The sequence below is a fragment of the Hipposideros armiger genome, unplaced genomic scaffold (genome assembly GCF_001890085.2).
Source record: "Hipposideros armiger isolate ML-2016 unplaced genomic scaffold, ASM189008v1 scaffold_7, whole genome shotgun sequence".
In the NCBI taxonomy this organism is placed as follows: Eukaryota; Metazoa; Chordata; class Mammalia; order Chiroptera; family Hipposideridae; genus Hipposideros; species Hipposideros armiger.
In genome coordinates, this window is record NW_017731357.1 from 5,170,384 (window position 1) to 5,185,986 (window position 15,603).

The 15,603-nt window shown below is 34.7% G+C and overlaps 1 protein-coding gene across 13 annotated transcripts in view; it reads left to right on the top strand.

Moving 5' to 3' along the window:
- Positions 1 to 15,603, top strand: part of CASK (calcium/calmodulin dependent serine protein kinase) — a 415,968-nt gene that overhangs the window by 165,136 nt on the left and 235,229 nt on the right. For all 13 annotated transcript variants that reach the window (XM_019649798.1, XM_019649806.1, XM_019649845.1 and 10 more), the window contains exon 3: positions 585 to 690. In XM_019649798.1, the coding sequence (XP_019505343.1) occupies positions 585 to 690 (106 nt within the window). The remainder of the gene's footprint in view (positions 1 to 584; positions 691 to 15,603) is intronic.

Consider the following 15,603-nt stretch of genomic DNA (forward strand, 5'->3'; position numbering starts at 1 on the left):
TCTGAATTTGTTCTTCAAAATAACATTGTACGGTCGTGTCCTGAATTATCCAACACATTTCATAGATGAGGTAAAAAAAATTTCTGACTTTGATGCTGGGAGTAGTGTCTTTTCTGTCTAAACCATACTTTTTTTGCCCCCTATTCCGTATAACTTCCTGATATGTGCCTATAAGTGCTAGATTTTAGGCTAAAGAATAGATATTCTTATCCAATTTAGAGAAAACTAAGAAAAACGGGTAAAATTCAAAACAGCAAATTGAGTTACTTATTGGCAGACCAAGAAAGAGTTATAAATTTCTAAGTTTGATTATAAGAGTTTGGGGAAAATATTTGTGCTATTTACGTTTTTATTAATAAGAGCTAACTATAATGTATATAGATTTAAGATGGCAAAAAATATGGAAAAGTTATGTTGTCAAAGGTTTTAATGGGTAAAAAGTTAGGCTTAGCTTAAATGGGGGATTTCATCTCTTTAGTTAGAGAAGTCTTCATGTTACCATAGATCACATCCATTCATTCATCATTCACTCTGATTGTCTTTTGTTCCTACCTAATAAAGTATGTTGTGTGTTTGTTTTGCAGATCTAAAGCGGGAAGCCAGTATCTGTCATATGCTGAAACATCCCCACATTGTAGAGTTATTGGAGACATATAGCTCAGATGGAATGCTTTACATGGTTTTTGAATTGTGAGTGTACATTTTATTTTCTTAAGGGTTAAAGTTTTAAGCAGTGTTGGTTTTGGATAATGTTAATACTTTTCTCTTAAATTTTAACAATAGTTGTGAACTCATCTGTTTAGAAAGACCTTAAGTAACAAGAATAAAAGGATTATCTCATCTTAAGGTTTACCATGGCTGAGGAAGCAGAAATTGGTCATATTTAGTTAACCTCACATTTTTAGCATACTTTAGAAAAGAGGCTCTAAAAGGAAAGAGTTCAGAGGGATAGGAGGCCCCAAAATAGAAAATCCTGACCACAGGAGTCTTAGTGAAGAGAAGTGGGATAGGAGTAGAGGCCTCCATGTAACAAGCCTCTGTAGCAACTAAAAACAAGTAATAACAGACTGAACTTCCTCTTTTCATATAATCACCATATTGGCATATGGAGGGAAGTGTATAGGTAACAGTGTATCTTGATTTCAATAAGCCACTTGACATGTTTCTCACAGAATTATTGTTGGTAAGATGAAGAAATATGAGCTAAGGATAGGACAACTTGGGTAGTTCTAGAGCTGGTTGGATGACTGTGTCCAAAGAGATTGTTTAAAGCTTTATGGGATGGCATCCTATTCTGTTCAAATTTTTTTAATCAGTAACTTTGATTAGGGTCTCCCACAAGGTTAGGTAATCCAGGAGTTAGCCAAGGCTGAAGTCACTTGAAAGCTCTCTTTCCTGGGGATGAACCTGCTTCCAAGCTCACTCACATGACTGTTGGCAGCAGACTATTGGACTGAGGGCCTTAGTTTCTCATGAGCTCTTTGCCTGAGGCCACCCTAGGTTCCTTGTAACTGGGTCTCTCCATAGAGCAGCTCACAACATGGCAGCTGGCTTCATCAGAGTAAGCAAGCAAGAGTACGAACAAAATGGAAGTCAATCTTAGAACCTAATCTCAGAAAGCATACACCATCACTTCTGCCATATTCTGTGAGTTAGCAATAAGTCACTAGATCCAGCCCACACACAAGGGGAGGGGATTAAACAAGGGTGTGAATACCAGGAAGTGGTGACCACTGGGAGCCATGTCAGAAGCTGCCCCCACAGAGGGCTAGCTAATACATTGAATATCTAGATCAAAATTTTAAAATATTTTACAAGTTTTGTAGCAAAGCAGCTGAAACAAAGAAGATGAAATTTAAGACCAAGTAAGTAATATAAACTCATTCATTCAAATATGTAAGTGCAAGATCATGGTGAACTTACTTGTAACTGCTTATGTGAAAAAGATGTAAACGTTTTAGTTGTTGCAACAGCTTTGAAAGCCATGAATGGAACCTTTGGCTACATTAATTAGAAGTATATAGTATTCAGAAGCAAGCCACACTCCCACTGTATTGTATACTACTAATTCTCCTCCTAGAGTGTTCATAGTAAGCAGGACACTGGCATGCTTCAAGAAGGGGATAACCAGAGTGAGAAAGAGACTAGAAATTCTGTCATAGAATCACAGCCTTCAAAATCCTTGTCGGCAAACCTACTAAAAGAATTTGTAAAACCATGTACTTCCTCATATATTTTAAAGTTTACATAACAACTTTTATTGTGAGGTTGTAATTTTCAGTGTTTTGTATATTCTTTTAAATATATTTTCTTCAAAACTGTAGAGCTGCACCTTTATCTCATTCAGCTTTTGGAAAATGCCTGCTATGTGACCTAAATGGCAAAACTAGTCATCATTGTCAAACCAGTCAGCCAAATCAGACTCGCTGTCTTGTCAGAAAAAATTCTGATTTCATTTTTCAAATAAAATTAAAGTGTTAATAGATATCCCTGTGACAATCATGTTACTATGGATTTCTAGTTCTAAAATAGATAAGGCTTTACCGTGAATATATTGTCTGGATGAAATAAGAAGGCTCTCCCCCTTTTTCTCCAAGCTCTCTGCTTTGCTCTCATGGTTCCCTCCCTCCCTTAGATTTGCATTCCCCAGTTGTCTCTTTGAAGCCAGGCAGGTTTCTCAGGTTAGGTGAGTGGTTTGTCAGTTGAGATGGGTTCCTGTGAGTGGAGATATAAAAGGAAAATCAGCAGATCACAGACTTGTTTTTAGATAGACCCAATTATGGCAAATGAAGATATGGAAATTGATTGCCTTAAAAATATCCTAATCCTTGGAAGGACTTTGGGTATTCTCAGATAACTCGAGTCCCAGTTTGAAGACCACTGGCATGGAAGAGCTATTGAAAAGACTGGGAGGCTTTAATTACCCAAGAATCTATTGATTTTCTTTTTCTGCTAAAAGAATTCTCAAAGCAGAAGCCCATGATAAAACAATGGATGTCTTCGGTTATTTGAAAGAGCGTCATCTGTAAGAGGATTATGTATTTATTCAGTGTAGGGTCAGGGTTGTAACTAGAATCAACAAGTGGCAGGTAGATTTCACCACTAAGCAAAGAAGGCCTCTTTAATGATTACACTAATGAGTAAATGAAACAGCAGTCTCAGCATGCATTCCTTACTAGAAATGCCCAAGCTGGACCTGGGTCCATCTAAGGGACTAAAGATAAGGTTTTAATTTTGGACTAGAGAGGGCCTCTAATGTCCCTTCCAATGTTAAGATATTATAATTCTTTTCATCGCTTTTCCTGGTTAAATTTTATTCTTTATTCAAGAAACCTGTTTCTATCCATATTTTTATTCACTGAGAAAACTAAAAAATAGCTTTCATCATATACTATAATGAGCATGGAAAGCAGAATTTTAAAATTGGCCTAAATTTCACCATTTGCTATTTGTTTCAAAAAGGTCTAAGTGACAATATAGTAGAGAGAAGATGGTCTTTGGTGTCATAAAACTTGGTTTAGTATCCCAACTCTGTCACTTTTATTCATTATGTGACTTTGGCCAAGTCTTTTAGCTTCTCTGAGCCTCAGTTTTCTTACCTTTAAAATCTTCATAAGATTATGAGAACTAGATTAGAAAACTATGTGAATATACTTTGTGTAAAATTATGAAGTGCCCTACAACTGTAAGGTTTTGCTTTCAGTAGATTGAACAGGTTAGTTTTAGTTTCTCAGTGTTGAATCTGTATGGGATTTTATATAGCTCATTTTATATAATTCAGTTGTGATTGAAATAATTAATCAATGGCTATATATTGAGATGAGACCTCATTAAAATTGCATATTTACCAATCACCTAAAACAAGTCTTAACCCAGATCACTAGAACATGGATTTCTACTTGAAATTTTTTAACCTTTTATTTTGGAAATTTCCAAATAAAAAGAGAATAGTATAATGAACCTCAGTGTACCTATCATCCAGCTCAACCATTACCAACATTTGCCATTCTTTTTCTGCCTATGCTTTACTGTTGTCTTTATCTCCTGGATATTTCAACTATAAATACTCCTATTTGTATTTCTAACAGATAAGGATTTAAAAAAATATGACCATAATACTATTATCATACCTAGCAAAATCAAGTATCTTAATAGCATATCATATTCAGTTGATGTTCAGTTTTATCTGATTGAACATGAATTTTAAAGGACATATTTCTAAATTTAGAATTGTTTTATTAGCTCTAGGGATCTGGAAGTAGATTATAAATTCAGTTAAAATAACTTAGCTATTTCTCAAAAGGGCAAGAACAAAATAGAAATATAAAATTGTTCTTTGTATCATGATTTTTCATAAATTCACCCCAGTTTTTTTGCATTCTCTTTGATCTCCTGGGTTTAAAACAAACACAAAGGAACCCAAAATATCCATTACTGTAAGAGTTAAGGACCCATGGATCAAAGAGCAAGGCAGTAAGTTTGTGTGTGCCTCCACCTACTGGCTAGGTAAGAGATTGCTTATCTAGCTGCATGTAGATAAAGCTACTCCACAATTAGTTTCATATTTCTGGCAATAGAATAGAATTACCCCTGGTGCACGGGGACTCATTGTTCAGGTTATGCGTAATCTGGATCCTTTCCGCAGTTTTTGACATGACATCAATACAGAGTGGACAAGGAAAGGGGAAACAAATAAAGTAAGGTCAGTTGACTTTGCTAATTTGTTGGCTACTTGGAAACAGCTCTGATAATTTTGATGGAGGAAAGAAAGGTTAGACCAAACAGTATATTTGGGTTATCAATGAGTTTCTTAATATGGTATCCATATCTGTCTTTGCCACAGACTATAACCAGCTCTCCCTTGTTTTTTCCTAAACTGAAGTCATGAAATTATATAGCCTAATGTTACATATGTTAGAAAATCCTTAGAATGAATTGATACCCATTTAATTACAAATGGATTATAAGTTTAAAGCTTACTCAAATACAGAGACTCACGGAACCAGAATTTTAGGGATGGAAAGGATTGGAGCAAGTAGATTTCAAAACTTAGCATTGGAAAATCCTGAGTAGAGCTTGTTAAATAGGCATGTACCCAGACCCCACCCCTCGATTATCAGTTTCAACAAATGTGGGTCCTGAAGTGGGAGGTCAAGAGATGCTTGACCTTTAAAGTAGGGGTAATATTATTTAGACTGTGTTGTCATTTTCCACAACACACATAGTAGTTTGTTGGAAATCTGTATATGTTTGGCACTATATCCACTGCTTTGCCATTACACTTAAATTTGAACTTGTCTGTAGCAATTTGCTGAAACATTTTTTTAAATAGAGGTTCAATTTTGAAGACAGAGCTATGTTGTGTCATCCCCCCCAAAAAAAAAAACATTAAATGTTTATTTCTAAGTAGCACATCCGAGCTTGTCTTTAGTAGTGTCTGATACTTGAGTTAAGCTATAAATCCTAAATTGGCTGGCCAAGGAATTTTAATTACGTTATTATAGAATGATTACATATACCACGGGGAGACTTTTACGGTAATTAAATATGGATTTAAAACATATCTGACATGAAAACAGTAGTTTGTATCTTTTAAAGTAATATTAGCAGTTTGTATTTTTGAGCCCACGATGGAGATAAATAGACTGAATGCCTTTTGGTCTGCTGCTTGGGGAAGGGAGTGTTTGTGGTGGAATTCATTTATACTGATAAGAGTAGAACTGATTACTGCTTACCAGCAAACTTACCACATAGAAGAAAATATATTTTTTTCATATCAAGCAAGAAAAATCTAGACTATAGCATTTTAATTCAGATGATGATCTGTACATATTTTTATAGCTAGTCTTATCTGATCGATTTTGATTTTTTATTTTTATATGTAATGACATAAATTGCTATTCATTTATTCAGCACATGTTTATTGAATGCATACTTAAGTGCTGGGTAATAGGAAATAGTTGGAAAATATTGTTTGGTCCTAGTAAACATTAGAAACTTGATACTTAAGGTAATTCAGTAAGATAAGATATACAAAAGGACCTAGCTGGGTGACTATGTAGGCCTTTGACAAATACTAGTTGAAAGAAAAAAAACCTCTGTATCATTATGAACATTTTAAAATTAAACATTTCTCTACAGTATGAGGAATATAGTCAATAACATTGTAGAGACTATGTAAGGTATCAGATGGGTACTGGACTTATCGGGGGGATCACTTCATAGATTGTATAAATGCCTAACCACTGCACTGTACACCTGAAGTTAATATAAAATAATAATTAAAAATAATTAACCAAAAAAAATTAAAGTAAACATTTCTCTTGACTAGCTTTACCACTATATTAAATGTTTAGTTGCGTTTTAGTTTTAAGAACTATGTGTCAGGAGCCCCCAAAACCACCCCCGGGTTTGATGATTCACTAAGAGGACTCATAGGACTCAGCATATAGTCATAGTCACAGCTATGATTTATTACAGCTGAAGGATATAAAGCAAAATCAGCAAAAGGAAAAGGTGCATGGGTTGAAGTCCAGGGGCAACCAGGCACAAGCTTCCAAGGGTCTTCTGCCAGCAACCACTTGCAACAATACATGTGAAATGTTGTCAACCAGGGGAGCTCATTAGAGACTCAGCACCCAGGATTTTTACTAGGGGCTTGTCATGTAGGCACCCTCTGCCTGGCACATATCAAATTCCAGACTCCCAGAAAGAAAGCAGGCGTTCAGGATAAATCATATTGTTTGCACAAATAGTTTAGACACAGTGAGCCACTCTTCAGTTAGGAAGGGAAGAACCCATCCAAGTTCCCAGATGCCAATCAAGAGCCAAACTTGTAAGGAGGCCTTTCAAGCTTTACAAAACATAGTAGTTTGGGCCTGCTATGTTAACTCTTTTCTGCACAAACTAAAATAGAGATAAATAGAAGAAGGGTTTTGAGTTGATAAACTCCTGGATCTGCAAACAAAAGATAATTACCTATAAAGGTAATTGCAGACTTCGAGCTTTTTGTAACCTTTAACTATAATTATTGTATCGTTTTGACATCTATTGAAAAAAATTTAGGTTCCCAATTTTTGTGTAAAACAAATGCTAAATTGACATGTTACAGTATAGAATAGATTTTAAGTTTTCAATGCCACATTTGCAAATAAACTACATTCTGATGCCTGTTGTCTCAAAAACGCACTTGAAATTATCACTCTGGTAAATTTTTTAGTATATGAAAGCTGATCTTCAACCACTAATTTTGAATAAATCTATATACACATATAATTCATAAGAAAATTCAGTTCACTTTGTTATTTAAAAGAAGTAATTTGTTCATTTAAAAATAAAAATTATAAGTAGTTTTTAGTGTCAGCAACCTTTACAATACACATACTTTATACAAACTTCGAAATTATGGAAAATTATAATGACAAAAATAACACCATTTGCAGAAGTGAATCACAGTGAACATTACAGAACATTTCCTTCTACTTGTATTCATCACAATTGCACTAAATTGAGATCATTTTATATATGCATTTTGTTTCCCGATTCTTTTCACTTAATAACTTTAAGCATTTTGAAATACCATTAAATATTTTTAGATACAATATTTTAATGGCTGCATTAAGATATCTAAACTATATGCATGTGACATTTAATTTAATAATTTCTCTATTGGGACATCATTGGATATTCATAGTTTTCTGTTTTTCCCTATTAAAAATAATGTTATGATTAACAGTATTTTTGTCCATAAATCCTTGTTCTCACCCCTTGGTTGCTTTATTTCCTCAAAATAAGTTTTTAGAAGTAGAATTACTAGGTAAAAGAATATATGAATATGTATAAACACCTGCATCACACATAGAATTCATCTTTTTGTAGTCTATATCACATTTAGAAAAATGCATAAACAGAACTATATGGCTTAAGGGATTATTGTAAAGTGAACAACCATGTAACTACAACCCAGGTGAAGAAATGTAAAAACCTGCCAGCATGTCAGTAGCCCTTACATTCCCTTTCTGATCACAATCCCCTGTCTCTCTCAGAATTAACTTTAATCTAGACTTCACTTCCATGCTTTTATATCTATACCATCCAAATAGATATCCCTGAATAATAGAATTGAGTGTTATCTGTCCTATTTAAATGATATCATACAGTATACACTTTTTTGGTCTGTGAGATTGATCCAAGTTGCTTAGTGCTCCTTCCTTTTATCACTATATAGTGCTGCAGAGAACATTCACAATTTATTCATCTTAATGTTAATGGGTATTTGGGTTGTTTCCAGACTTGGCTGTTGTAAACAACCTTGTACATATATCCTGGTACACTTACGTACACGTTCACATAAAGTATAGACCTAGGAGTGGAATTGATAGGTTTTAGAATACATACAACTTCAGTTTTCCTAGATAATATTTTCTAAATATTATAGATATGTAAACTGACCTGTTACCTATGGTCTGTGCCTCTCTAAGGTGATCCAGGTCCTGGGTTTCCTGGCACTGCCCCTGCTTAAAAGCCTGTTGTTGGTGCTTATTAACAGGACCTTTCTTGTAATCTCACAGTTGCTTATTACCTCTGCTGCACACCCTTGCTAATACTTAGCATTGTTAGAATTTTTATTTTTGCCAATTAGTGTGTAGCAGAATCTCACTGTGGTTTTTCCTCATTACTCTTCCCTAATTGACACTTAGTGACCTATCTCTTCATTCTTAAAATGCTATCTTTTGATTAACAGAAGTTTGTAATTTTAATATAGTCTAATTTATCAACTGCGTCTTTTACGATTAGTGTTTTTGTGTCTTGTTTAAGAAATGTTTACTACTCTGAGATAATGAAGATAGCCTTCTATATGTCATCATCCATCTGGAATTGGCACTGTGAGGTAGCAGTCCAATTTCATTTTTTTTCCATGTGGATATTCTATAGTCGCAGCAAAATTACTGAAAAGACTGCTCTGCCATACCACTTTTGCCATAAACCAAGCATCTATACATGTGTGATTGTGTCAAGGCTCTGTCCTGGTCCATTGGCCTGGCATTGTGCTGAGAGCACCTTGTCTTATTTACTGTATCTTATAATAAGTCCTGGGAACTGGTAGGGCAGGGCCTTGCTCCTCATTCTTCAGACATGTCTTGAGGGATATTTTCTGTTGTTTTTGTTGTTGTTGTTGTTGTTGTTGTTGTTCTCCTCTTTACATGACTCACCTGTAAACCCATCCAGGACAGACTTTCTTGAGAGAAGGGTTATCACTTCTGATTTAATTCCTTAAATATTTATAGGAATAGTAAGGTTTTCTATTGCTGTGTCATTTTTGGTGAATTGTATTTTGCTAAGAATGAGTGCATTTTATCTAAATTTAGACAATTTTGGCATAAAGTGGTTCATAATATCTCTGCAGGATCTTTTTCATTCTTGATACTGGTAATTGGTGCCTTTTCTTTTTCTTTCTCAGCCTTGCCAGGCATTTATTAGTTTTTTTAAACAATGGCTTTTAGTTCCATAAGTGTTTTTTACTGCATGTTTATTTTCTGTTTCAGTAATTTCTGCTTCTTGTTATTTCCATCCTTTTACTTTGGGTTTAATTTTCTGGAGGTTTTTTTTTCCCTTCCTTTTAATTTTAACTGTTTTGTATCCTTGGATTTTAGATGTGTCTTTTGTTAAAAGCATATAGTTAAGTTGTTTTTTATTCTAGATTTTCAATCTTTGTCTTTTAATTCAAGCTTAGTCCATTTACATTTAATTATATTTGAGGTTAGTTTGATTTTCATCTGTGGTCTTTTTATGTGCTTTCTATTCATACCACCTATTGCATGTTTCTTTTCCTTGCCTTCCCTGATTTATCTGGACCAATTTAATATTTTTATCATTCTGTTTTTCCTCTATTAATTTGGAGGTTTAAGCACTCTTTTCTGTTATTTTAGTGTGTACCCCAGGAATAACAGTATGACTCCCTAATTCATCATATCCTAATATTGATACCATTATTGTCTTCCTGAATAGTACAAACACTTGTAGAACACATAAATTTCATATAATGCCATCCTTGACTTATAGGCTGTTGTTTTCATATATTCAAATTACATTTGTGCATATAAATGCATGTTACATGTAGTTATATCACTAAATTATTTTATTATTTTTATTCATTTAGATTAACCATCACACTTGTCCTTTCTTTGTCTCTATCCTTTCAACATCTCTAAAGTTTTATCTGGATTCATTTTCCTTGTGTCAGTCTACTGTGCGCAAAGTCTATTTTTTTGTTAGTTTTAGAATTTCCTTATATCCTCTTCAGTTTTGAAGGCTATTCACTGACTAGAGAATTCTAGGTTGGCATTTTCTTTTCATTAGATATCATTCTACTGTCTTCTGGCTTCCATTGATATTGAGAATTTGGCTAGCAATCTGTCACTTCTCTGAGGGTAATCTGTCTTTATTTCCTAGGTTATTAAAAACAATGATTTCTTCCTCTTTTTTTTCTGTAGTTTTTCTCTGTGGTGTGTCTTTCATGTGTGACTGTGCGCGCGCACGTGTGTGTGTGTGTGTGTTAATCCTGCCTTAGGCCCTTTAAGTCTCTTGAATCTGTGTATTGATATTATTCATGTTTATGGACAATTCTCAGCAATTATCTCTTCAAATATTGCCTCTACCCCTTTTTTCATCACCTTTGTGACCCAGTTAAGTATAGATATATGTATACCTTATCATATTCTCCATATCTTTTCTGTCTTATGCATGCTTTTCCTTTTAAAATCTATATTACTTTTTATTTTCATTCTGAAAAAAAATTAGTCTCAGCTTTTATGTTCTGAGACATAGTAAGCTTCATTATTTAATAATATGTGTTGGATAATTTCAGCATATGAAGTCCCTGTGGGTTTGTTTTTATTGTCTGTCATTTTTGCTGGTTCTCTGTCAAAACCTCTTATTCTTTCATGTGCCTGATTCATTTTGACTGTGTGCTGGAAATTATTTTGAAAATTACTGGCCCGGAACGGTGCTTTTTTCCTCCAGAGAGGACTTTTATTCACCTTCAGGCACTAGCATTTAGGGACTGTCTTAATTAAGATTCAAGGCTTAGATTTTCCAGGGCGCTCAGAGGTAAAAACAGATTGCAAGTAATTGTGAAGGGACTGGTTACTTCTGATTTATCCCTAGCTCTTTAGGATCCTAGCTCAATATTGGAGAGTAGTTTATAAGATTCCCTGAATTCTGACTTATTTTCCCTTAGAAATCTTTTGTATGAGCAAATGTCGCCAGGGCAAAAGGGACTCTGATTCTTGGCCTTACCTTCTGTGTTCCCATTCTCTTCCAGATTTCAGCCCACATCCCTGACAATTTGGTTAGCACTTCGATTCCTTCCGGAAGTTTTTTATCCAGCTTTTTTGTTGTCTTCAGTGGGAGACATCACCTAACAGAAGTCTAGCAATGGTTAAAACTGCTTTTTATTATACATAGTGTCATACTATTTTCCATAAAGATTGTACCAATTTCTATTCAAACCAATGATAGATGAGAGCACCCGAATTTACGGTTTGCTAGGTCAAAATGATGTTTAGATTTCATTTTCATTTGTTTTGTTATTAGTGTGGTCAAATATTTTTAAGGTATGTGTACCCATTTCTTTTTCATTTGTTCACTTTCTTTAGTTTTGATTATTTTGTAAGAATTCTTTATTCACTAAGGATATTTACCTTTTTAATGTATTTGCAAATATTTTACCCAATTTTGCCTGTTTAATTTTGTTTATGGTATTGGACTTTGGTGTATTTATTTTTTAAATATGCAGAAGTTTAAAACCCTGTCAGAGTCGGGGCCGGCCGAGTGGCTCAGTTGGTTAAGAGCTCACACAAGAGTGCGAGCTCTGAGCAACAGCGATTCGATGCCCAGCCCAAGCTGAGTTGCCACTGAGCTGCCAACAGGTGGCAGGATGGCTCAGCTAAAATAAAATAAAATAAAATAAAATAAAAATAAAACCCTGTCAGAGAAAGAAGTTACAAATAAGCAAGAGTGAGGGGCTAGAATGAACCTGTGGTGCTGGTTTGGAGTTGGAAATGGCAGTATGACCTCTTGTTTAGTTTAGTACATTTACACACACATATATACATATGTGTGTATATGTATACATATATATGCACATGTGCATATATACACACAGATAGATACAGAAACATAGATACATGTACGTGGGTTAGTACATATATCTCCTAGCTCTGTCCACTGAGAGGGCCTCGAAACAGTGAAACCTCAGTAATAATGAGCACACCCACACCCAGATCATCATTTCTAAATGTCATTCTCTGATAGAAGGAGCCAGGGCTCTTTAGAAAAATGGTTATTCTAGGACTGGAGTAGAGAAGATGAGCCTAGAGCATTTTATAGTGCCTGAAAGTAAGAAAGTGCTCAAAAAAAAAAAAAGATGAAGTACATCAAAGTGTCACAGGAACCAACCTGAAAGAATTCCCAACGGCCAAACCTGAAACAATTTGAGCAACAAAATAAATAATATAGTATCGGATTATAATCCAAAGTATAAAATAAATATGAGTCCATACTGATATAAACAAATTATTGAATAAATTTTAACATGAGGAAGAAGAAAAAAACCCTTCCTTACAGAATTCCAAATGATATATGTAGATACCCCTCCCGCTCCAGGAGATGGAGATAATCCCCCTCGTGCCTTAAGTGTGGGCTGGACTTTCAAAGAACAGAGCATGGAAAGGGGTGCATAGTAACTTTACAGTGAAGAAACCTGGCTGACCCTCCCTTAACCAAAGAATCAAGTTAATATCACCAGTGATAAGTCATGTGGATATCACGTGCCCCCTGAGGTGATGTAGTGAGAAAAGCACTTCACCTCTGTGGTATCCTTCTCCAAACACCCACAACACTCAATTAAAAATGAAACAAAAGCTTCAGGCAGATCCAAATTGAAGGGCATTCTATAAAATACTCTGTCAAAGTCATGAAAAACAAGGAGAGACTGAGAAATTGTCACAGACCAGAGAGGACTAAGAAGACTTGACACAATGCAATGTGGTATCCTGCATTGGATCCCAGAACAAAGGAAGTACAGTAGTCAACAAACTGGTGAAGTCTGAATACAGTCTGCAGTTTAATTAACAGTAACATACCAGTGTTACTCTCTTAGTGCTGACAAATGTACTATAGTTACCTAAAATGGTACCATTAGGGGAAGTTGCCTGAGGGGGATACAGGAACACTCTGTACTACAGTCCCAATTTTTATGTAAGTCTAAAAGTAGTCTAAAATAAAAACTTGTCTTTAATCAAAATAAAACAAACAAAACTGAAACCATGAGTTTATTCTATCATTTCCAGTTAAAGTAAAAGTTGCAGATTTTTATTTTTAAGTCATTTATTAGATAATGAGGAATTGTTCGCTTTTAACATGTAATTTTATTATTGTGGTTATTGTACTAAACGTGTCCTTACCTTCTGGAGATAAGTACTGAAGTATTTATTAAGTGATATTGATGTCTGGAATTTGCCTCAAAATCAGGTGAGGAGTGAGCAGTAGGTACTGGGTTGAAGTATAGGCAAAACAAGGTTAGCCGATGAGTTGTAGTTTTTCATTGTTGGAGCAGGGTGATAGATATATGATAAGGTTTCATTACTCTATACCTTCTACTTTTGAAATTTTCTATACTATAAAGTTTTCTTAAGTGAGAAAGAAATTACAGAGTTTTTACTTAACATTTTAAATTTTATATTTTACATCTTTTCTCTGAAAATCTGCATTCCTTGCCACATTAACATACTTACTTCATCCTATCAGTTTAAATATATAATAAAAGTAAGACTACTGAATGCAGATTAGAATTTCTTTGCCCTCCTTTTCATCCTTAGAGTATATCGCACTAGGGATGCTCACTCAAAACACTGGGTTTTAACATCACTTTAAAAATCCTTCTGTTTGTGGTTATGCCACAAGCTTGATACAGAATTAGGTTTCTTTCAGTTTGTTTTTTTCAATTAAACTTTTTATTGAGATAATTGTAGATTCACCTGCATCCATAAGAAGTAATATAGAGAGATCCTTGTAGATGGTGCCCAGTTTCCCCCACTGTTAACATTTTGCAAAACTAGTATAATATCACAACTAAGACATTGATGCACTCTGCTGATCTTACTCAGATATCTGCATCAGTTGGTTTTAATTTTAGGGATTGCCTCTTTTTTTTCCTCTTGATTCAATTTTGATTTTAGATTATGAAAAACATATACATGATTGCAAAGTCAAACTTATGATTAGGGTTCATTCAAAAAGGTCTGGCTTGTATCCCTGTCCCCATTCACTTCCCACCTTAGAGCAAATTATTTTTTCAATTAGTTTTAATTTTATTTTCCATTATTTTTATTTGAAAATATGTACGTATTTATGTTTTTATACCACCTCTCTTCTTACACACTCTGATATACTGTCTTTTAAACCTTGATTATTTTTTATTTAACAATATGAAAACAACAGGAATCTCTACATAGCAGTATGTAGACATCTTCTTCATTCCTGTTTATACCTGCATAGCACTCCATTATGGATATAGAGTAGTTCATTAAGCCAGCCCTCTACTGATGGACATTGGATCCTTTCCAGTCTTCTTTTGTTACAGTAATAACTTTGTGCATACATCATTTCGCACTAGTGCTAATGTCAAATTCCTTCCATAAATATACCACTTTACATTCCCACCGGTATAAGAGTTGTAGACTATAATTTTAGTTTTTTTAATTTTTTATTGTGAAATACACATTTTTTAGAATTAGTTTCAGCTGTACAACACAGTGCAATGGTTATACTTTTACCCCTCGAGGTGACAAACACCCTCCCCCAATCTGCCGCCCCACTTCCCGCCCAATATCATACATATCTATTGCAATTCCCTTGACATACAATATTATACAACATCAGAATTATATTCCTCGAATATTGTAGTTACGTATTTATGCTGTCTAATCCCTTCTCCTTCTCCTTCATCCGCACCCCCTCCCAACTAGCAGCCATCAGTTGTTCCTCTATATCTCTGAGACCACTTCTGTTTACTATGCTTGTTCATTCAGTTTTTTAGATTCCACATATAAGTAAAATCATATGGTATTTGTCTTTCTCCGACTGACTTATTTCACTTAACATAATAATCTCTAAATCCATCCATATCGTCCCAAATGGTACGATTTCATTCTTCTTTATAGCAGAGTAATACTCCATTGTATAAATGTACCACAGTATCTTCATCCAGTCATCTACCAATGGGCATTTCGGTTGTTTCCAAGTCTTGGCTATTGTGAATAGCGCCGCAATAAACATAGGGGTACATATATATTTTTGAGTTAGCATCTTGGGATTCTCTGGATAGATACCAGAGTGGAATTGCTGGGTCATACGGTAGTTCCATTTCCAGTTTTTGAGATACTTCCATACTGATTTCCATAATGGCTGCACCAATCTGCAGTCCCACCAACAGTGCAGCAGGGTTCCCTTTTCTCCAAAGCCATGCCAGCATTTGTTGTTTGTTGATTTATTGATGATAGCCATTCTGACCAGAGTGAAGTGGTATCTCATTGTGGTTTT